Here is a 24634-nt window from a genome sequence, read left to right as displayed (position 1 = left end):
ATATGGACATTTGATATTCATTTGAACAATATTGAAAAATTGAGGTAATATAACTAAACAAATACAACTGAAACAAATTATTTAAAAAATTATTGGTAAAATGTAATTAATAGAAATGCAATCTTCTTGTGAGGAAAAAGTTAGGACACCCCTACATTTAGTTCCACTTAAAATGCCTAAAATTATAATAAAGAGCACCACATCAGGTGCAAATGATTAGAACATCGTTACAGAGGATTTTGGAGGAGCCTGTCCTATTTAAACCTCAGATATTTAGTTTGGTTTGCTCTTGATTGTTGAAGTGAGTTGCATCACCATGGCGAGATCAAAAGAGCTCTCTGAGGCCTTCAGAAGAAAAATTGTAGATGCATATGAGTCTGGGAAGGGATATAAAAAGATCTCCAAACTATTCGAAATTGGCCATTCCACTGTCCGGAAAATAATTTACAAGTGGAGAACATTTAAAACCACCACCAACATGGCCAGGTCAGGCCGCCCAAGCAAGTTCAGCCTAAGAGCTGACCGAAAGATGCTTAAAGAAGTCTCCAACAATCCCAGAATGTCATCACGAGACCTACAGGTATCTCTTGCCACAATTGATGTCAAAGTACATGCATCCACCATAAGAAAGAGACTGAACAAGTTTGCATTACATGGGAGGTGTGCAAGGAGGAAACCCCTGCTGTCAAAAAAAAACATCAGGGCAAGACTAAAGTTTGCCAGAGAACACCTAGAGAAAGACCAGAACTTCTGGAACAATGTGCTTTGGACAGATGAATCCAAAGTTGAACTATTTGGGCACAGTAAGAGTAGACATGTTTGGCGCAAAACCAAGACAGCATTTGAGAACAAGAACCTCATACCAACTGTGAAGCATGGGGGTGGAAATGTCATGGTTTGGGGCTGCTTTTCTGCAGCAGGGCCTGGTCAGCTCACCATCATAGAATCCACTATGAATTTTGTATTGTATCAGAGGGTGCTTGAGGAAAATGTGAGACCATCTGTTCGAAAGTTGAAGCTGAAGCAGATGTGGACCATGCAACATGACAATGACCCAAAACATTCCAGTAAATCTACCAAGGAATGACTCAAGAAAAATAAATTGAGAGTTCTGGAATGGTCAAGTCAAAGCCCGGATCTTAATCTTATTGAGATGCTGTGGATTGATTTGAAACTGGCTGTGCATGCAAGACACCCCTCGAACATCACACAGCTGAAAGAATTCTGCAAGGAGGAGTGGGAAAAACTTTCTCCCAATTGATGTCAGAGACCTGTAGACAGTTATAAGAAACGTCTAATTGAGGTTATTTCAGCCAAGGGGGGCAATACTAGCTATTAGGGCATAGGGTGTCCTAACTTTTTCCTCAGTAGGAATTGGCATTATTGTTAATTTTTCGTTAAATAAATGATTACAAAGTTACATTTTCATAGTTTTTTGTTCAATTACATCCCCTTTATCTATAGACATTGTTAGAAAGAAGATAACATATTGATATGTCCATATTTTTAAGAGAATAACTTAATATTTTGGGGGGTGTCCTAACTTTTTCTCATGACTGTATGTAGTGTGTATGTATAGGACAGGGGAGGCTGGTGGAGGCAGAAATCAGAGGACGGGCTCATTGTAATGTATCAAACATGATACCATTCCTCATTCCATTCCATGCATTACAAAGAGCCCGTCCTCTGATTTCTGCCTCCACCAGCCTCCCCTGGTACAGGACTATTTGAAAGACACCCAAGCTGTCTGCTCACCCCTGCTGCCTGGTCCACTCTCTTGGCCAGCATCTCCTGCAGAGCTCTGACAGACAGACACTGGACAAGGACAAAGGCACACACCGACAAGTCTGGGGGAACATTCTGGAAAAACACAACAATTACATAACAATTACAGTACACTGCTCATTGAATTCAGGGAGAAAATCATGGATTTGAATTTCTTTTTTATCATTGTTGTTCTTTTTGTTTTTACTAGAACTTGTGTTTCTGGTCATAAAGGGTAGAAGGTGTTTGGCAACTGTCAAGACATCAGGGGGAGGCTGGCTAAGGTAGAAATCGGAGGACGGGCTCATTGTAAGGCAAGGAATGGAATGAGGAATGGTATCAAATCACATGTGTTTGATACCATTTCTCATTTCATTCCATGCATTACAATAAGCCTGTCCTCCTATTTCTACCTCCACCAGCCTCCCCTGCAAGACATCGAGCTCCATTCAGCTTTTAGTCACCAGACGGGTCAGTGAGACAGGGATCCTCACCTTGCAGTCGGAGGTGGACTCCAGACAGCAGAGTCTACTGCCAAAGCCCTCTGCAGCCAGACACAGCTTCAGGTGAGCCTGCTGTGACGTGAAGGTGCTCTGTAGAACCACTTCATCATTCTGACCAGGGGCGGAGAGCACACACACACGACACACACACAGACACACAGACACACACACACACACACACACACACACACACACACACACACACACCAGACACACACCAGACACACACACACACACACACACATACACCAGACACACACACCAGACACACAGACACACACACACACACACACACACACACACACACACACACACCAGACACACACCAGACACACACACACACACATACACCAGACACACACACCAGACACACACACACACACACACACACACACACACACACCAGACACAAACACACACATAGAATCAGGTCACGTCATCCATTATGGCAGCCATATAAGGAGAATGAGGAGAGAGCCCTGACACCTCTGTGTACTGAGGCAGGATGCCACCACCACCACCACTGTGTCACTGTGTTGTCTGGCCCCTGCCTCACCCTCCATTCCACTCTCATATCAGCAGGCTCTGGAGTACATCACCCACACCGTCCACACAGCACAGCATTGGGCCATGGGGGGGCCTTCTAGGGCTCAGGGTATGTATCTAAGCACCCTATTAGGGACTTTAAGTAGGCCAGGGGAGACTGGTGGAGGTAGAAATCGGAGGACGGGTTAGATACCATTCCTTTTTCCATTCCATGCATTACAATGAGCCCGTCCTCCGATTTCAACTAAAAGTATGGGGTAAAAAGGCCTGCTCGTCCAATAGCAGCTGTCACTACTGCCACCATTGCCCATAGGCCCTCGCCATTATTGAACTGTAATGTACACTGAATGGAATCAGAACAGTCTACAATAATAATACATTTTATTTGTAATGCGCTTTTCATTTGATCAATCTCTGCTGAGTGCTGAGTGCTTTAAAAAAGAAAACAGAAAACAGAAAAACAATCAAGTACACTATAAATAAGAAGAAGACAGGAAGTAATAATTATAAACAATAATAATACACAAGAATTCATTTAAGTCAACGTAACGATGTGACTGTCTATCCCACTGGATAAACGGAGGACCAAAACCAGCGTCAGAGCATCAGCCAGCACTCCTCCAGTGACATGGCCTTATCTCAGGGCAGAGATACCAAGCCGTGAGAGAGGACGACTTACAACCACAATGGACGATAGGAACCCCCATTCCATCACTGCAGATAAAACGGTTCAAAATAGATGCAATACCAGAGCTCAATGTATCCATCACTGACACACTAAAACAAAATTAGCAAAGCTATAACAGTTTTTTTTATTGCATTCTAGTCAATGGTTAGAGTTTAGGTCACGGCTCAAATTGTATGGGGCACGTTATTTGCACTGGTTATACACGTTTATTGTGTGTTGGAATGAGAGGATGGCAATATAACTGGGATCGTTTAAGAAATGGAATCAATCTAACTCAATTTAGTCTAACTCATTAAATTATGAATAAAGCAACATATTTGAAACATGTGGCCTAAATTACATTCACACTAGCCTACTATGAAATGAATGGCCCAATTATTGAGATGGGCTAAAGTGACCACAAAAAAAAACTCATACTATAAAATGAAAAACAATTCACTTTAAACTTCAAAGAATTAATGAACCCGTGGGGAAAAAAACGTAATCTACGCCTACTAAAAAAAAATATTAAAAAATCTACGCCTACTACAAATGAATCTCAGACTACCGCGTTTAAACGACAACAGCTGTTTCTGCCCTAATAGCCTCTTTTCCCGCCATACGGTGATAAGTTTCTCGGTACTCACAGTACGTAGAAATTGAATTTCATCCTCGCTCTCTCCGGTTTCAGCCATGTCCCGACCGTGGCAAACGGTGCCGGGTGGTGGTTGAGTGAGTCGGAGAGTCAACTTTGAGATCAAACTTTGGCGCTGTCGGTCTCTGGGGGAGTTGAACCGGTGAGCAGCCGCCGAGTCGCGGACACACCGGGCACACACACACTTCACTCACCGTGCGTGGCGCGCCCCGTTATTGTTCAGCGAGCGCGTGCTTGGCAGGTAGCAGTGCTGATCTTGGGTCAGTTGTCAAGGTGTCAGTTCAGTTCCTCCGTCCATCCACACTCCTATAAGACTGTAGTTTTCTATTTTCATATGGGTGTTTTTTTTTTTTTTTTAAGCCCCATCTGTTCCATTTACATGTACATGCATGGCATTTAGCAGACGCCTTTATCCAAAGCGACTTACAACAAATACATTTGTTAAAGTAAGTGAATCATCTATGCATTAGTCATCATAAGATACAGTAATCAATGCTCAGACCAGGGGCCATTGGCAGTCACAATGATGGCTTCCAATAGAAACTAGGTTCCTGAGCTTAGGGCAGGATAGTCACAGCAAAATACACAAGCTACCAACAGCATGCTGACTTTAAACAAGATTAAACTAACTTACTTAGATTGGAGAACAGGCTTCACCACTCACTCAATCCCAAATGTATTGAGGTGGTATTATTCACTAAATTATTCACATATTAGGCCTAGTCAAAAATGGGGCTACTTTGCAGTTTACTGTACCCCAATCTAAAAAGAATTAGCCTACAGTCATTCACTTTCTTATACTTTAATCAACTCTGTAAGGTTATGACATGTTTTTATGAATTGCATACAACGGTCCTACCCTAGGTGTGTTTTTTCAAATATTAAGCATAATGTTTGACATACAAATTAATCTTATTGTGAAGAAAAAGAGACAATGGTGATTTAAACATGAAGAGGGTTTATTGAATGATTGATTCACCTTCAAATACAAAGTATACTGCCCTTACATACAGTGTGTCTCAAACTGTCACTCAAAAGATTTGCTTTGGACTGAATAGTACAAGGCCTGCATACACTTTTCCCTCCCCCAAAACACAGGTTCAACTGAGAAAGCACTGCTCTGTGGGTGGCAGGCAATCAACGAGACCGGCTAAACCCTCTTCGAGGTTTGATAAAAAGTATTTAGGAATTCAATTTGGACCTAAGGCAATTAGCGATCTGGTCAAAGAGGCAAAGTTTTTTCATTATGGTGCGGTTAAACTCCTTTTGTTCTGAGAGAAGACAGTTTAACATTTTGTATGTTTTACAAATTGAAAAAAATAAGCTAAATGCTTCAATGTAAACTCAATGTAATTCTATCAATCATTCAGACACATCTTCATTTGTTTTGGGGTAAATGAATTGCGATGTGAGAAACATTTGCACAGAACAGGCACCAAGTGCTATGAAATCGCTAGTACGTTTTGGTTACATCAGCAACAATACCCATAAGAGAGGCCTTGACAAAGATATCAGTGTGCTACACTTTATGATTGTCAATGTCTAACTTTAGTGTTGTGTTGTATATGACATAAGCGAAAAGAATATCCCAGCACTGAAATCTTCTTAATCGTAGGCACTGAAAGGTGGAAACATTGATGATTAGGCTAGATTCCTTTTGTCCTCCACAGCTAAATGTAATTCGTTAACTAAACACATTTCAAACACATCATTACTCTAGTACTCTATCAGGGGAGGCTGGTGGTGGTAGACATCGGAGGACGGGCTCGTTGTAATGCATGGAATAGAATGAGGAATGACGTGTTTGATATCATTCCTCATTCCATTCCATGCATTACAATGAGCCCGTCCTCTGATTTCTACCTCCACCAGCCACTGTACTATCTATCTGGGATATTAAGTTAATGTAAATGTCTTAGCAGAATCTAACAAAAACTGTTGTTCTACTGTATATCTTCGCTTGAACCGCAGAATAATAGAACAGCTCTTATGAGAATGGGAAACAACTAGTGTGCCACACGCGGTAAAGGTACATGTACAATATCAACCTATTGTGAGTCTAAGATGGCTAACATCTCTTTGGATTGGCAGTGTGTTTGGTTTAAGGTGGTGGGGGGTCAAAAGGTCACTCGTGGGGCAGGGTTCATCTCGCAGGATTAGAGGTCACTTTCCCCATAGAGGGCCGTTGAGAAGGCGGTGTAGTCCAGCGCCCCTGGTGGTCCTTCTGAGCCACGGTAGGAGGGCATCCTCATGATGCAGTACTCGGCCTGGTCAGGGGGGAGCTCCCTCCTCAGCTCCTCCACTAGGATGAATGGCTGTGGAGGGGGGGGGGGCAACGGCAGGAGATAATATACATTTAGAGAAGTCTGTTTTAACAACAATGTCACTTCAGAACAGTCACTGACAACACAGTAACAACCATTCTCTCTGGCTGCCTCTCACACACACACACACACACACACACACACACACACACACACACACACACACACACACACACACACACACACACACACACACACACACACACACACACACACACACACACACACACACACACACACACACACACACACACACACACACACACACACACACACACACACACCTTGTCTGCTGCCAGGATCCTGAAGGAAGCCACGACCTGATCAGCGGTGTCTGTGTCAGCCGTCTCCCGGGTCATGAAGTCAATAAAGGATTGGAAGGAAACCATCCCAGTAGCACTGGGGTCAACCAGCATCATAATACGGGCAAACTCCACTTCACCCTGACAGAGAGAGAGAGAGAGAGACACACACACACACACAGAAAGAGAGAGAGAGAGAGAGAGACAGACAGACACACACACACACACGCACAGAGAGAAAGAGAGACAGACACACACACACAGAAAGAGAGAGAGACAGACAGACACACACACACACACACACGCACAGAGAGAAAGAGAGACAGAGAGAGAGAAAAATAAACAGCACTGTTGAATAACTCCTTATTGATTCAGCGCACATAGACACTAATTCACTTATAGTACTTTACTATTCCTTAGGGGTAAACATATATCTAAAAAATATACAATATGCATTGTTGATATAATTCTGCATTAGCACCATACTGTATAGCCCTACCAAATCATAACCCATGGAGATCAGACAGGCCCTAAAGTCATCCGTATCCATCGCTCCATTCTTCTTCTATAGGTGGGAGGGGGGTCACCACACAGGGAGTGGGACAGGGGTCACCACACAGGGAGTGGGAGGGGACAGAGGGGACAGGTCCCGAGATGAGGAGGGGGTCCCGGAGGAGGTGGATGGTAGAAGCAGCAGACATCAGGAAGAAGAGAAGACCACAGCTAACACAGAGACATGGACACACACACACACACACACACACACACACACACACACACACACACACACACACACACACACACGGACACGCACACAATACACAGACAGTCAATCATACACCCAATCACAAATACACGCATAGCAAAATCAAATGTACCAAACATACACATTGTGACACGGACAATGACAGAGGGACATAACAGAAGACATGGGGAGAGAGAGGGCGATACACTTTAGTGAACTGTCCAATCACAGGACAGAGCTGCTGCCACTCACTAAGGGCGTTCTAAAAGAGGAAGGAGGGAGCCTTATCTACGGTCAGTGAGGGTTGGGGTCAGGTCATATCAGGGTCATGGAAGGTTAGAGGTCAGTAAGGGCGGGTACCTGCTTGCCATTGGCCACATGACCCAGGCTGATTAGGCAAGCCTTAAACTCATCACTGCGCAGGTTCCTCATGTTCACCTGAGGCCAGGTTTAAAGGTGTTAGTCCACAGATGTCACATGCACACTGCAAGCACACATGCAGTCCATGCATCCTACACTCTGTGAGAAATAATATTTGTCTATTTGCTCATAGATTAATAGGGACACAACAATAATGGGAATAATACAAAAAACCCCACTGATATCTGATAAGGAATGTCTCTGACAAAGATCAGTATGACTATATTCTTAACAGGGGAGGCTGGTGGAGGTAGAAATCGGAGGACGGACTCATTGTAATGCATGGAACGTAATAAGGAATGGTATGAAATATGTGGTATCAAACATCATTCCTCATTTCATTCCATGCATTACAATGAGCCCTACCTCCGATTTCTGCCTCCACCAGCCTCGACTGATTCTTAACTACCAATATCCACAGAGCAGCTGAGAATGCTAGCAACTACAATACAGATAGTAATGGTTATTACCCCTACTTCCTTATGCAGCTTCTGAATGGGAAATGAACAAAGTTATTGAGCAAGTTCATTTTTGTCAGTGGTATTATACAATCTTTACACACCATGCAGGTTATGACCTCATATTGATTTTGGCATTAGGCAAACCAGTATCACAGATGACTTGAAAACATTAAACGCGTTCAGCGCAATTAAATAGCAATCCCAAGGCCCGTGTTTACTTAAAGCCTACTGTGTAAACCAGAGAAGCTCTACTAAGAATATATTCACTCAGATATGTGTAAATTCATTAATTTTTTATGCTTTGGCCTAAACGTTGCTATTGTTTGGAGTTAGCCATGCGGCTAAACTAGTGTGTGTGTGATATGTCACTCCTGTGTATGAAGTGGGAGTCCAGGATCTGTGGGCGGAGTACTGTACCCGGTCGAAGTGGTTGAAGGAGGAGCGGAACTCATGCATCTGCTCCTGGCTGATGCCCTTGGCGTCGCGGGTCAGGATCTGGGTCTCGATCTCATTGATGGTTCTGGCGATGGTGGTCAGGAGCAGCTCCCAGCCCACGCGGATATGCTGTCACCATGACGACAAGACAGACAGACAGACAGACAGACAGACAGACAGCATATGCACTAGATCAGAACAATGTTGCCCTATTGTCTGACATTGTAAATTCGGAGAAAACCTTTGATAAATAAACTACAACTCCGCTTTCTGCTTTCATTTTACATCTTTCAATCATCTTAAACATCTTCGATATGTATTCAAATTAGGGATATAAAGATGAATAGACTCATCAAACAGATTCATAAACTAATAGTTTTAATCGACTGACAGCCCAATTAGAAGACCCATAGAAGTAGTACTTTCAAATGACTTCAGACCTTTCTGTTGGTTTCCATCACACTGATTCCAATATTTTTTCAATCTAAATGCACTTCCATGATTCTCAACCTCATGACTGCCTCACGATGGCCCAGAGGCTGTGTCAGGCGTCACTGTCTCTGTGGTGCAGTAGTACCTCCATGGTGTAGTTGGTGTGCTTGTTGTCAAACACCAGGGACTCCTGGATGAGCTGGTGGTCTCCCTCCAGCTTGTCCACGTTGGGCTTGTAGGTGACGATGACATGCTCGTACTGCTTCAGCTGGGTCATCTGGTCTTCCAAGGTCCCGCCCATCTCCAGAGCACAGCGGCCAATCTCCTGTGAGAACACATCACGCACGGGGACATCAACTTCCTGTTCCTGTTCCATAGTAGCGTCTATACACTGATATAAGGTGAGGCTGATCAGGGGAGGCTGGTGGAGGTAGAAATCGGAGGACGGGCATCAAACGCCTGGAATGAGGAATGGTATCAAACACCATTTCTCATTCCATTCCATGCATTACAATGAGCCCGTCCTCCGATTTCTACCTCCACCAGCCTCCCCCTGATCTGTGACTACAAGGAACGTCTACTTCGCAACAATGAACATAGAATTCTGAACTAGAGCTGTAACATCAGAACGTAGCGATGGAGAGTACAAGAAATTCGGTCATGATGATTAAAAGTCTAATCTTGTGGGTACGCCACGATTGGAAAAGTGTATGTAGCTAAGCGGCTGCCTCCCTGACCTCCATCCTGGTCTGTATCCAGGGTCCGATGAGGTTAGCCTGGGCAGCAAACTGCCTCCTCAGCCTCTCGTTAGCATGCTGACAGGCCAGCTCCTCCTGGAGGGACCCTTCTCTCTGGGGGACCAGCTTCTTCACCTGGTCACACACACGTCAACAACCAAGACATCAGTCATCACAAAGGAATTACATAGTCATGCAGACCGACTGAAAAACAGAAATTCACACTGCAAAGGTATTTTTCCTATTTGTGCATAAGTGAGTGAGTGAGTGTGAGTGTGTGTGTGTGTGTGTGTGTGTGTGTGTGTGTGTGTGTGTGTGTGTGTACATGCATGCTGGTGTGTGTGTGTGTGTGTGTGTGTGTACATGCATGCCTGTGTGTGTGTGTGTGTGTGTGTGTGTGTGTGTGTGCGTGCGTGTGTACATGCGTGCCTGTGTGTGTGTGTGTGTGTGTGTGTGTGTGTGTGTGTGTGCTTGTGTCTACCTTATCCCACTTGGCGAGCAGCTCCTCAGTGGAGATGGTGCTGTAGGGGTTGGTGAGGTCGGTCTTGATGCCGTAACTCTGGGAGATCTTCTGCACCTCGTTGTGGATCCCCACGATGGCCTGTCTCTCACTGTCTGCCTCGGGAAGAGTGGCCTTGAACTGCTCATGAGCAGAGATCAGACACTGGAAGGGAGAAAGAGGAGGAGAGGAGGAGGAGAAGACGATCTATGACCATACCCAACCAGAGAGTGAAGTCACATGATTTAGTCGTCAATCCCATGACCAATCCGGTGTTGTCATCTTACAATAGTGATGTGTACCTTTAATATGACCTATCACAGGAAGTCAAGATCCTGGTGAATTTACTGTACAACTGGGAGGTCCTACTGTGTGTGTGTGTGTGTGTGTGTGTGTGTGTGTGTGTGTGTGTGTGTGTGTGTGTGTGTGTGTGTGTGTGTGTGTGTGTGTGTAACCTACCTGGACCTCTTCGATGGTGTGCACTATAAACATATCCTGCAGGTCCTCCATGGCTCCTTCCATCCAGTTGTTGAAGGGCGCTGACCTCTTGGCGAACTCCAGGAATAGCTGATCAATGGTCTCCAGCAGTTTCTCTGTCCTCTGAAAGCCACAGATTAAAAAGGAATACACACTTGTCATGCATGTCACTGACAATCCTAAAACCAACATGCTGCTATCACTTGTTTGGACTACTAATCCCAGGATGCATCACATTGACGTGACCCTGTCGACCCTTGAGTTTGGCATGATGATCTTGGTGGATTAGGACTGGGAGAGGGAGTGCGACACACAGCAGGCCATGTCAATCAGCCTAATCCCAGGCCTCTTTCTGGGCCTTCACACAGTGTGGATCAGAGGGGCTCAGAGGACGATGTCAGTGGGCTTCCTGCCAGCCAGATATGGGATAGGCCCACTCATATCGATGTCCCTTTATAACCCCCCCCCCGACACACACACACACACACCCTGAGGACAACTGGAGGAGCTCTTTGAGGTAAAATGTGATGGTTTTCTTGATTGTGTCTAAAATGTTGTAATTGTGTATGAGATATACGTATTTGTAAATGGTGTATATGCAGGGCTCCCTTGGAAAAGTGGTCTTCGTCTCAATGTGACTCCCTTGCCTAAATAAAGGTAGTGTTTTTACCCCTCAGACCCCAGCCCTAGCCTTCCCAATAAACATCATCCTCACCTCCAGGGCTTCTCTCCTCTTCTGGGTCAGTGTCCCCAGCTGGTCCCAGAGGTCACAGATGCTCTGACACCTCAGGTTGACAGCTGCCACGTCATGGTAGTCCAGCTCACTGCACAACACCACAGGGAACGCAAGCACCTTTAGATACACATCTGTCTTATGAGTGATAAGGAGTTTGGATTGTTTGAAACCCTGAAGAAGGCAGCATGCTGCCGAAACCTTGGTGACATAAATAATTTTCACCGGAGCAAGAGTGTGCGGCTCTCTTTCTTTCTGATAGGGAGTCTGCATCAGGGAGTCAGCATTCTAATCCTTTTAAGTTAAAGTCAACACTTTCGGAAGAGGCATAGATAATTGGAACTCAACCCGAGTCTGTTTTTCTATCAGATCCAGATGAAAGTTTTAATGATCAAACCAAATGTTGCATGGGTCTAAGAGGTACCCGGTCTCCCAAATTTCATTAGCTTATTACACAGAAAATTGACTTTTGAAAATTTACTGCAAACATTGATTTTGCAATATTGTGGCTTTGCAGCTGGGTTGTCAGGGGAAATAAAGTACTACTTAAGCTACAAAGCTTTTAGGCAACTGACCCCAGAGCTGAGAGTCAGTGCTATAATGGGTGAGAGAGTGGGAGGGTGGGTGTGTAGGGTCGTAATGAGAGAGGAAGAGTGTTGTACTTAAGCTCCTGGGCGATGGCGGCGATTTGCTCCACCCGGTCCTGGTGGGCGGCCAGGTCACTCTCAAAGGCCTCGTGTTTCCGTAGCAACGCTCGCACCTCTGTCAGGGTGGCTGACTCATAGTCCTTCTGAGAGAGGATCTGCTCTTTACCTGAGAGGTTGCACACACACACACATACGCACACACGGACACACAAACACGCACACACACACACACAGAAAGCAAGACAGAGAGAAAGAGAGCGAGAGTGACAAAGAGAGAGAGAGAGACAGAGAGAGAGAGAGAGAAAGAAAGGGGGGAAGACAGACAGTGAGACAGACAGACAGAGTTAGACAGTGACAGAGTAAGTACTGTATGTAGACTTAGTGGACATCAAAATGGTGGAGATTTCATTTGACATTTTCCAATTTGCAAATCACTGGCAAAGGATTTGGATCTCATTACAAACTACTAGAGTGCAGACATGCTGCAGACAGACAGACAGACAGACAGGCAGGCAGACAGACAGGCAGGCAGGCAGTCAGTCAGTCAGAGAGACAGGCAGGCAGACAGGCAAACAGACAGACAGACAGACAGGCAGGCAGTCAGTCAGTCAGAGAGACAGGCAGGCAGACAGACAGACAGACAGACAGACAGGCAGGCAGTCAGTCAGTCAGTCAGAGAGACAGGCAGGCAGACAGACAGACAGACAGACAGACAGACAGACAGACAGACAGACAGACAGACAGACAGACAGACAGGTAATAGCTCAGACCGACCATTAGCCCAGGTCTCGTGGGTGGTGGCCTTCTGACGGAACTTCTCAGCCAGGTGGTCGAGCCTCTGCAGCCTGCGGATCTCTGAGAGGAGCCAATCCTCAAAGCCCTTCTCGGCCCCCTCCAGACCCTGCCACGCGCTGGCTATGTCCTACATGCAACAAGCCATATTCACTCATAGATTCTGTCTAGGATAAACGGTTCAGTGCTGAATCCTCATTAATAATCCTCCATAGAAAATTAAAATGGACCAAATGATACATTTCGATTCAGTTAACCAGTTATTACCAAACGCACAAACTGTATGATTTGGTAATAAATGATCTGAATTAAAACGTAAGATGGGTACGTTTCTTCTCACTGGGATGCTACTGGTCACACTTACAGACACCATCTTCCCTTCGGAGGGCATGAAGGCAGGGCGGTTGCTGATGCGGAGTTTGGTCTGCAGGGTGTTGAAGTTGATCTCCAGCTGGCACTTCTCCTGCACCTTGGGGGGCTTGTGCATGCGGCGGTAGTCCCTGAAGTCCTCCAGCTTCCTCTGCATCTCCACCATGGTCTTCTCCGGAGTCCGGTTCTCCAGCCAAGGGGTGGTCCGGCGGATCCACTCCAGCAGCTGGGGGGGGGGGGGTTAATACTTTTAGAATATGTTGCTGCTACTGTACTTTGCACTGTGCACAAAAGCTCAGAAGCTGCACTGCACACAGATGCTGTCCACACTTTTTTGAAGATTTATTTTCTGTCTATACAACCTGTTACAGATGGGGTCGCACTTCCCCCTCCGGCCACCCACTGTGCTGTCTCACTCTCTCTCTCACTCACTCACTCACTCACTCACTCACTCACTCACTCACTCACTCCTTATGGACTTATTACCTGCATTTTAATTTAATTTTTATCAAGTAAAGAAACTTGTATTTTGTATCTCTGCCTTTCGTCTGCCTCGTTATATTCACCGCACCTGGGTCTGCTCATCCAACACAGAACCTTACAACAACCCTGCTTCTCTTTCATATGAAGGTAGTGGGTGTTTCTCTCCTTCAAAACTGAGACCACAGTTCTCGAGTGTGAGAGCTGCGGTGTGTATGCTTTACCTCGCTGGCCAGCCTCTCGTACTCCTCCATCAGCTTCTCGTTCTCCTGGTTGACACCCAGCACCTTACAGATCCTGTTAGCTGCCGTCTCTGCCTGTTGGGGAGGGAGTGGAGGTGAGGTGAGGTGAGGTGAGGGGGGGGGTCTGGTCAGCTGAAGTCAAACCATTCAAGTCGGCTACCGTGTTTCTAATATTGAAGGCATGCAAACATTACAAATCATTCCTTCATTCGATCTTGAAGCATTGAGATAGGTCAATCGTACACATCGAAGGCTGCAGAGAGTATTTAGGAAGGGGTAGCTTCATCAACACACTCCTATTCACAAAGTCCATTCACAGCTGGATACCTGTTCCGCTCCAGCAAAAGCATGGTAGAAGCAGGACACATAGGTCATGATAGCTCTCTCATCAGGCTTGGGGGTGTTGACGATGTCTATAGAGGGGAAGGAGAGAGGGAGGGAGGGAGGGAGGGAGGGACAGAGGAGGGTGACGGAGGACAGAAAGAGACACTGATGGAGGAGAGAGGAAGCACAAGAGCACTGGGGAAAGAGAAGGACTTCACACTTGAGCATCTTAGCCCAGGAGAGGGAGGGTGGCGGTGCTCTCCAGGGCTTTTCACACAGCAGTTGTTTGGCTTAGCCTAATGCTAACAAAAGTGAATAGTGAAATAAGGGTAAGTTAGCCCTGGGCTAGTCTTAACGCTAGGCTAACGATAGTCCTGGGCCCATATTCACACAGCGCCTTAGCGTAGAAGTGCTGATCTAGGATGTCCATGGTATATCCATAGTCTTATTCAAAAGGCAGAACTGATCCTAGATCAGCACTCCTACTCTGAGATCAGGGGAGTCTGGTGGAGGTAGAAATCGGAGGACGCGTTTGCGTTTGACCATTCCTCATTCCATTCCATGCATCACAATGAGCCTGTCCTCCGATTCCTACCTCCACCAGCCTCCACTGTCAGAGATGCTTTGTGAATATGGGCCCTGGGCAAACAAAAAAAAGTGCAATCTGAAAAGCCCTTATAATAGTCACAGATTCTATGAAAGGACAAGACCAGGTCATGTCCTTTGGGAGGACGGGCAGATGTACACTACATTGTACACTACACTAAGTAGTACACTACAGCATCGATGTGCCCTCACCTTCTGTACCCTTGCAAACATGTGATAGAAACTGGACACATAGGTCATAATAGTCCTGCCGTCCGGCCTGGCTGTGCTTACTATCTCTGTGTGGGAAGACCAGGCAGAGGGGACTTAGATAGAAGGCTTAGGTTCCAGGGTCCATATATCATCATTCTTCCATAGTCTGACTCATTATCCCTGTATAGATATCACTTATTGATCATTCAATTGTTTCTGTTTTCATTCAGAGGAGAGGGGGATGCTTGTGGAGATTCGTATGCATCTTTTTTTTGTTACATACCTTCTGCGTCCAGCATCTTGGGAATGTCCAGGTGTTTCTCTGCGATCTCGAAGGCCAGGTTCAGGTTGCCCATAGGATCATCCTGAAGGGAAACACACCATCACTTAGGCTAGAGCAACGATGAATGGGATAGAACATGTCACCCCCCAAAACATATCTAAATGGATGATGACTCAATATTGCTGAAAATATTTCAGCAATATGTTGGGGAAATACTACATTTTTGAATATATACCGTATGTGGGTGGGCCCTTCCTTATTGAGGGCCATTTCAAATGGAAAAAAACAAACCCCTACATTTCATGAAGTGTTTCAGTACAAGATTGGAAAGTCATTCATTTTAGCTCAAATTACAAAGATACTCTTCACAGTGAGATATGACATGAGAAAACATGTCTAAATGATTTGAAAGCAGTCCACCAACTCCCCTGCACACAGTGATGTATGAAGCAAACAGGTGAGGGTCTCATTATCCCCAGTAATGGGGCAGGGTGAGTCAGTGCGTTTAGTGGGAACAAGGGCTCATGGCGCTGGTTTTGTCCTAAGTCTGCTCCTCTTGACGCCAGGGACGGGGGCATTACGGGACAGGGGCAGCTGCAGCTTAGATCAAAGCTGGATGTGTGTGTGTGTGTGTATGTGTGTGTGTTTGCGGGGGGTTTGTTCCCGACAGAGCCATTCCAGCAGGCTAACACTCAAGGCTTAGTGGGCCCACTCACCTGGAGCCAGACACGACAGCTGACATGGCCTGTCTGGGAACACTGGTGGGGCTGGCATAGGTGTGTGTGTGTGTGTGTGTGTGTGTGTGTGTGTGTGTGTGTGTGTGTGTGTGTGCTTGTATGTGCTCGTACAGTATGTGCGCTTGTATTTTTGTTTTGTGATTTTTGCTCACAAATGTTACAGGTTCATAATTTTCCACATCTATTCCCCAGCAGTACTGAATAAATTGCCCTATGAAGAGCTAGGATATCTGCCAGACATAGCTGAGGTAAAGCCCAGGCTCTCCTGGGACTCAGCTCACATTTCAGCATTTATTCAAGGGCACGACTGAGTCCCTTTAGTCTTTAGGGAAAAGCATAATGGACTGAGTTACTTCACCCTTGTTTAGAGATTCATTACAATGGAGATGGAGCTATCAATCATCATTAGAGGCAGATCTATATATTCCATACACTGAACAGAAACCCTGCTCAAAGACTAGTTCATTAACATGATAGCATAGGCATGTAAACAGTCTACTCCACTGAACCCTGCAAAGTAGCTACATCCTCCTAGTCAACACACTGTAGTAGTGACCCAGTCGAAATCAGAGGACGGGCTCTTTGTAATACATGGAATGGAACGAGGAATGGTATCAAACACACGTGTTTGATACCATTCCTCATTCCATTCCATGCAATTCAATTAACCCGTCTTCCAATGTCTACCTCCACCAGCCTCCCCTGGTCCACAAGGCCAAGCCTAGAACAGCCTACTGCTACTCACTGTACCTTCCCAGTCAACCTAACACACACCTTTCACAGTCAATCTACACAAAGAACCAACACAGTCAGCTACTGTACGGAAGAGTCTAGTCTAAACACTGTGCTGTACCTACGATACCTTCAGAGAGCGAAAGTTGAGCAGGTCAGGTCTTTGTCTATGGACGAGGGCACAGAACGCTAGGCCGTCACTCCAGCTTTCACCACCAAGACAACAAGAACCATGAGAGCATGTCAGTAAGGAAGTGAACGCACACGTCAGCAAAGGAGAGATGTGGTGAGTGAAAATAAACAGTTTAAAAGGACGATGGATGTCAGCACCCCACTTCAGCTCCTGTTAATAGTGTCAATAGACCCACGCTGTGGAAGAAGGACTGTGATGTTCATGTTATTGTGGAGCTCTGTTAGTGTTTTAGGGCACACTGAGAGCATCCTGGTTAGTCATTGGGGCACACTGGAGACCTTGTTGAGCTTAGCGTAGTCGATGAGGTCGGGCCTGTGTCTGTGAATCAGGGCACAGAAGGCCAGTCCGTCCTTCCAGCTTCACCAGCGGGCAAAGAGAACCAGGGGACAGGTCAAAGGTCAGACAGACATGATACTAAGGAAGGCATTGACTGCTAATCTAATAGGACTCTCCTCCTAACAAGGTGGAGGTAGAAATCGGAGGAGACTGAAGACCCATCTCTTCAGGCTACATCTTGACTGTCCCTCCTAAAGACCTCTTCATCTCCTCTACATCCTGTACAGTTTCTCTACTGTAAATTTAAAAAAAGTCAGTAATTCTTCCTTCTTCTAGCATTGTGACAGATTTGTTTTTTTATGATTACTGTTGTATAGATGATTCACTTACTTAGACAAATGTACTTGTTGTAAGTCGCTTTAGATAAAGGCATCTGCTAAATGTCTAAAATGTAAATGAAAGGCTTATTGTAGAATGGAATGAGGATTCCATGCATTATAATGAGGTCGTCATCCAATTTCTACCTCCATCAGCCTCCCCTGCCTTTTAACATGTATGTTAATACTGTATTTGAGTACTGTATTTGTGTACATTTTATATTCACATTAAGGGAAGAATCATGAAGCTTTCATCAATATGGGCAACTTTATTATTCAACTGTATTACCATACAGAATACATACATGAAGTTTGAAAAATGATTGCTCACCTAATATGGAAGTTCTGGACATTAACGTTCCTGTAGGGGGCAGTCTTTCTCTGGCACCACAGGAGAAGGCCTTCCTTTGCAGAGGTTTCTGAGAGGAGAGAGAAATGTTTGGTCAACAGCAGTGGAGGTAGAAATCGGAGGATGGACTCATTGTAATGCATGGAATGGAATGAGGAATGATATCATAAAATGAGCCCGTCCTCTGATTTCTACCTCCACTAGCCTCCCCTGTGATTTGTATGCATTCAACAGGGGATTAGAATTGAGATAAATAACATTCTTTCGGCCTTCTTAAGGAGGCAGCTCTGATTAAATTTACACTTCAACATGGCATCACATAGACAATGGCTTGTATTCCCCAGTAACTTCTGGGTCAACATTCAAGGGGAGGAGAGACGGACACCATCTTGTTTTTGCTGTTGTCCTATCTTACCTTCCACAGAAATGTCTTGGATGGCGAAGCGGAGGATGATGGTCCAGATCATTCCAAGAGTCATCTTAACATTCCCGTCCACAATCTCTGCAAAGAAAACATCCGGCTGACATCACATCCTGCTGACCCTCCATGAAATAACACTGAAAAGCTTCAGATTCAGGTGTGAGGAATAGCTAGGTTAAATACAGTAGGTATGGAGAGCAGTTTAGACAATACAGTCTCATACTCTTACAACTCAAGTCAAAATATACATGTAGGCTAGTTGAAAATATACATGTAGGCTAGTTAAGCAGCAGTCGACTAGGCAGTCGTAGCCCTCTAGACTAGGCGAGCGTAGAGTTTACAAACTGTGGAGTTCCTAACACAGATAAATGACTGGGATACTTCAATTCAGTTTTGCTCTGTGGGTCAAAAGAGATACTGCATTCGCTATCTGAGCAGTCTGGAGTACTCTAAACTGGAGTGATAAAAGATTACCTTCAGCTCCAATTGAGACAAGTTTCACTCCTTTGCTGGTGATGAAGTCCAGGGCTTTGTTGACGTTGGCTATCTTGTGAAAACGCATCTTCCCTCTGTCAGGCTTGGGTAACCGCTCACCTGGAGACAGACCAGACAACATCAGATGATCCATGTTTAACAACAACCCAATGATGTCAATCATATAGTTAGTACATTATAATATACTGTATCTGTACCAGGGGAGGCTGGTGGAGGTAGAAATCAGAGGACGGGCTCATTGTATTGCATGGAACGGAATGAGGAATGGTATCAAACATGTGTCCTCTGATTTCTACCTTCCCCAGCCTCCCCTAATGTGGTACAACCCAACAATCAATATCACCAAGCAATCAACTATTGACAATAGTATTCCATGGCTACAAGGTCATACATAATACAAAACGTATGTGATATTTTACGCAAGGATCACAACAATGTACTGTAAGTTATCTTTCTGAATAAACATCATAGCAAGGGGTAGACAGTAAGAAGCCATGGATGATGGTGATTAATAATTAAGAATTCAGCTAGAAGGTGATATTTCTAGCCTCTTTTAATACTGTACCTGAGATAACTTCCAGGAGAAGCATGAGTTTGAGGCCATTCCTGAAGTCATCCTCGATGTTCTCAATCTGTGTCCCGGCTTTCCTCAGGTGGGAGTTACACCAGGCTGTGAACGTCTACAGAGAAAACAGTCATTTCTGTCATTAACCAAATGCTAATGTTATAGTATCTGTCTATAAACCATTAAAGCATTTTTGCAGTTCCCTCAGATGACTGTAAACCATGACAGGATGTTGTAAGACCCTGAGTGGTGTGGGACTTCCTGTGAACTGGTCTGAGGGAAGGTCGTTTAACCCTATTGGTTCACTAGGGCCCAAGCATTGCATAAGGTTTAGAATTATGTTCTGGTAGTAAATCTGTAAGGTAAGAGCTTAGCAAGCCTTATAATGTACAGCCTACTACAGTGTTGACAGTTCTGTCTATGGCAAGTGCCACATACTGAGATTAACCTATTCGTTAAAGGTCAGTAAACCCCTTGGTTTCTAAGTACATCTCCTGCCCTCCTATCAGTAAGCTATTGTACTAAATATTTTCAAAGATGAATGTCTTTCAATCTTACCAGCAGGTATAGCCATATTGGAGGACACACATTCATCTAATAATAATTATAATATTGTATAATAATAATGTAATACGATTTAATGATTTGTGCTGTATCCCTTTGCATACATGTAGACAGAATCGCTCTCTCCCATGTTTATATTTAAGTTTCTCCATACCGAACCCAGGCCACAGGCGATCAACACTGTACAGATGAAAGCCCTGTGCAGACCACAGCGTGCATTCCATTGGATATAATGTGTTAAATTTAGCCTGCTCTGGTGGACCTCACGATAAGAGACAGGGAGAAACATTTAAACTCGTAATCAAGATGACCAGAAATGTCACACGTACTGGATACCCTCCTCTCTGTAGAGTTTCAAATGAACAGGAGAAGCCGCTGTATCCCACTGTATACTTTACCCTCATAAATAAATTTAAAAAACGGCAAAGTGCAGCTTCTGCCATTTTACAGTACTTTCATTTCACCTGCCCAGCCCTTTCAGATCTAGCTGAATTCAACTGCACAAAGGTTGAACAAAATGCATTACCTCTCATTCTAGGCTGTGTCACAGACGGACTGGCCTAAACACAGTTGAACTGTATACTGTATATGTAAACACAGTTGAACTGTATACTGTATATGTAAATACAGTTGAACTGTATACTGTATATGTATATATGTATATGTATATGTAAACACAGTTGAACTGTATACTGTATATGTAAATACAGTTGAACTGTAAATACAGTGGATGCTTCAGTGTGCTCCAGTCCACACAGCTACTTACTGGGACAGTGATCCTACGGCCATTAAGAATCTTAAGTTCTTAGAGTGCCTCATCCCCCAGAGGGCTGTGGGTTAATACCGCCCCGCCTGGAGGGGCTGCCTAGCTGGAAAGCCTCTCTAAAATAGGAATATTAGAGGCTTTGGAACAAAGGCTGGAATTCCACATGACAAAAGGGACCAAAGTGTATGTGACATTGAACTGTTGGCCCTCGTTAAAAAAACAAAAAAAACATGGCTGGCCCTCTAGACCCCAGGCCCAGCCCTACCCCACCCCTGACGATCAGGGCTAAATATATAGTCATGAATCATGTCCAATGAGGACCACCCCTGCTATTGAAGTGGCTGATGCCTTTGGGTTTGTGTGGAAAGTCTCAAAAGTAGAAAATCTAAATGTGTCTGGATGAGAGGTGGGGAATGATATATCAGTGATTTGACAATATAATAACTGACCAGACCAAGGGATTTCATGCATTCTATCTTCACCAGTCACACCTAGACCAGACAATACCTTCAGCTGTTTCCAGTCTTTGTGTCAGTCTTTGACTAAACAACCTCCATTCAACCTCACCAGGTTGAGTCAAGTGACCCACCTGGCATGGCCTGAGGTAGTTGGTGTGTGTCCCACACCAAAGGTAAGGACAGTGCCACAGGGCATGCTGCCATCAGGTCTTACAGAATAACAGCCACGTTTCTTTGCCTTCGTCTTTAAGTGGCTAATGAGATTGAGGTTGCGGGATAGCCTATCTATGCTTAGGGAACACTAATTTGAGCCCTCCTAAAGACGCCAGAGAACCTGTTGATCATGCCTCAATACTCCAAACAAATCCCAAATCCTTTCAACTACAGGCTACTATAGGGCAGTGTACAGTATTGCCAGGGTGTGTATGTGTCCTTTTCATATAGACCTATTTATGTGTTATTAAATATGCTTAAAATAAACATCAGTGGTGTGGGCCAATAACAGGCCTATGAGTCTTGTATGATAATCTAACTTTTCTGGAGGGACAGATAATCTGTAGTGTATGGCAGTGTATCAATTGTAGTGTGTCAGTATGTAGTATATCAATTGACAGAGCTCCCGGCCGGGCCTACATTGAGACGCACAGTCCAATAGTGTGTGTGGTTTCTATAAACAAAAGCATTCCACTCAAAGGACACTGGATTAACCCACTATAATGCCTTTTGGTCCGCAGGTTAAATTTAGATATAGCATCCATTCTAATCCCAAGGACGTCATCATGTGTTAGAAGCATCTGTTGACAGTTCGCATTCCACGCGTATCAGTGGAATGGCAACAGTCTCGAGAGGCGCTCATCGGGCTATTGTTAGCTGGTACCCACCGCATCCGTCCGTCAATGTCCCTGTCCACCGGAGCCAAGACAGACCCCCCCAACTGAGAGAAATACCAGGAACTCGAAACGAAGTTAACACCTCTGAGCTCACCGAAAATAAGTGAAAATTCAATTAAAGTTTTTCCATAACACAAAGGAATATTGATATGTCGTCCCAAATCACGTTTATTTAAAGCTCCTAATCGATTTTGTTTTTGTTCGCGGTAGGTCATCTTTTCTTTTCTTGACTTCTCTTGACTTACCTTCCTCTGCTGTTTTTCCCAGGCAGGGTCAAGCAGCATGTCCCTGTCCCATTCATCCTCTTGTAGCATGTAATCACACTCGTCGTCGAAGCCGTTATCATAATGCACCGTTGTCTCTACTTGGGTCATCCTTGCGGTCGTGTATTCCTGAAATTCACTGCGTATATTTCCTTGCAATATCCTTACGTATTTTGACTCTAATAATGGAATTATTGATTTGACCTCTGTTAAGTAAGTTTCACTGCTTCTCTCTGACTCTCTCTTTGACTCTCTCTCTCTCTCTCACGCTTGCCCTTGTTGTTTCCTCGACCCGAGAGCCGTCTGGCCGCAGTTGCCACAGCGGGGCAAGCGCTGATATCAATTAGTACTGACGGGTCACATGATGACGAACGCCCTCACACCCAGGAGGGCAAACCCACCTTTCTCCACAGTTCCACACACGCACACGCGCACACACGCGCGCACACACACACACACACACACACACACACACACACACACACACACACACACACACACACACACACACACACACACACACACACACACACACTACTTTCAATTGTCTCTTTACTGGTAATTTGGATGGAGTCATATTCAGAATCAGGTATCAGGTATCAGAATTAAAACATATAGTCCAAACTACTCTGAATCTACAAATATTGATTAAGTGATCGATAATATGGCTGGTAAAATAATACACACTTCGATGAGAGCATGAAATGTTGTCCCAGCTTTGTACTCATGAGGTCACTGTAGGACAATTTACAACAGCAATAGTCAAGGTATCATATGGCCAAGGATCTAGGCTAGAGCAAGCATGTGTTATGCAGTGGAAACCACCCATGTGATAGTCTAACCACACACACACACACAACCCAAAAATTGCTATGATAAAATCGGACACTTGAATGACATAAATCTTAATTTTTAATGTCATATCGTGCAAAGACATGTGTTTCTGATAGTCTGTTAATAGACTGTCGATGATGTATTGATAGGTGTACTATCCAAATAAAATGTTATAAAGGAAGACAATCAAGAGGCATTCCATGCATTACAATGAGCCCGTTCTCCGATATCTACCTCCACCAGTCCCCACTGGAAACCTGGTAGGGGACTGTACACAGTGTGCACATTGCCCCATAGGCTGACACTGATCATGGCCATTGTGTGCATAGCTCATGACATCAGACAGCAGATACTATCACAGTAACATGCAAATCACATTGCTTCCATATCATACTAGATGAGGAGATAAAGATATATTCCATAGCCTACTCTTGGAACTTGAATCTCATGTCTGGACAAGATCTATTGTGATGCTGCAGACCTTAGGAATGTGATCCCGGACTCTTCTAAATTCAGCCAAGGGGACGTGACAGCAAGCAGGTCTAGGCAGTTAACACTGAACACACACGCACGCTCACACACGAACACAGACACACACACACGCACGCAGGGACAGCGCGCACACACACATGCGTGCAGGCACACACACACACACACACAAGCACACACAAACACAGGCACGCATGCACACACACACACACACACACACACACAAGCACACACACACACACACACACACACACACACACACACACACACACACACACACACACACAGACACACACAGACACACACATTACTTTTAATTGTCTTTAATACTATACTGGTAATTTGTATGGAGTAATATTCAGAATGAGGTATCAGTTATTCGGAATGTTATCTTATAGATTCCAAACAACTCTGAATTGACAAATATTGATTTTGATATCTGCAATACTGCCCATGTTTTACACCCTCTTTCATCATTTATAAAATAGGTCCCATCATTACTGTAGAATACATTACAGTAAGTTCAGCTTCTTCTGTTCTAGTCAGTCAGGCACCAGACCATTGTCCTCACGATGCCTCCTGTTCCAAGA

At 44.7% G+C, this 24634-nt stretch overlaps 2 protein-coding genes across 3 annotated transcripts in view; both read right to left on the bottom strand.

The window, feature by feature from the left end:
- The window catches only part of LOC310805470 (ryanodine receptor 2-like), a gene marked incomplete at both ends in the record, with an annotated part of 68817 nt that extends 64642 nt beyond the window's left edge, over window positions 1-4175 (bottom strand). The window contains 3 exons of the mRNA XM_083671178.1: window positions 1756-1860; window positions 2259-2378; window positions 4128-4175. Coding sequence (XP_083527304.1) covers window positions 1756-1860; window positions 2259-2378; window positions 4128-4175 — 273 coding nt within the window. The remainder of the gene's footprint in view (window positions 1-1755; window positions 1861-2258; window positions 2379-4127) is intronic.
- A 922-nt stretch (window positions 4176-5097) lies between these two features.
- Window positions 5098-23005, bottom strand: actn2b (actinin, alpha 2b). 2 transcript variants are annotated; one of them, XM_083671772.1, is made up of 22 exons: window positions 22704-23005; window positions 19781-19895; window positions 19195-19314; window positions 18715-18801; window positions 18282-18369; window positions 17576-17654; window positions 15636-15717; window positions 14558-14643; window positions 14213-14305; window positions 13504-13734; window positions 13122-13269; window positions 12363-12513; window positions 11683-11791; window positions 10950-11090; window positions 10473-10655; window positions 9992-10126; window positions 9400-9579; window positions 8805-8951; window positions 7867-7944; window positions 7261-7326; window positions 6744-6902; window positions 5098-6450 (listed from the first exon to the last, which is right to left on the bottom strand). In XM_083671772.1, the coding sequence occupies exons 1-22, from the start codon at window positions 22830-22832 to the stop codon at window positions 6292-6294; spliced, it is 2766 nt and encodes a 921-aa protein (XP_083527898.1). In that variant the 5' UTR covers window positions 22833-23005; the 3' UTR covers window positions 5098-6291. The 2 variants fall into 2 exon arrangements, with proteins under 2 accessions (XP_083527898.1, XP_083527897.1); XM_083671771.1 differs by lacking the exon at window positions 7867-7944.
- Between the last annotated feature and the right edge of the window lie 1629 nt (window positions 23006-24634).

Source organism: Argentina silus (assembly GCF_951799395.1).
Source record: "Argentina silus genome assembly, chromosome: 6".
Lineage (NCBI taxonomy): Eukaryota > Metazoa > Chordata > Actinopteri > Argentiniformes > Argentinidae > Argentina > Argentina silus.
The sequence above is the reverse complement of the archived record's forward strand: the minus strand, read 5'-3'. Positions and strand labels throughout refer to the sequence as shown.

What these genes read in the sequence shown, in the direction of transcription:
- actn2b (XM_083671772.1), bottom strand. Translation starts at nt 22,832, where the DNA reads ATGACCCAAGTAGAGACAACGGTGCATTATGATAACGGCTTCGACGAC. An exon ending in TGCTCGCCAAGTGGGATAAG is followed by an intron (nt 10,127 to 10,472) that starts GTAGACACAAGC and finishes GTGTGTGACCAG; the next exon opens with GTGAAGAAGCTGGTCCCCCA. An exon ending in GGATACAGACCAGGATGGAG is followed by an intron (nt 9,580 to 9,991) that starts GTCAGGGAGGCA and finishes GTGTTCTCACAG; the next exon opens with GAGATTGGCCGCTGTGCTCT.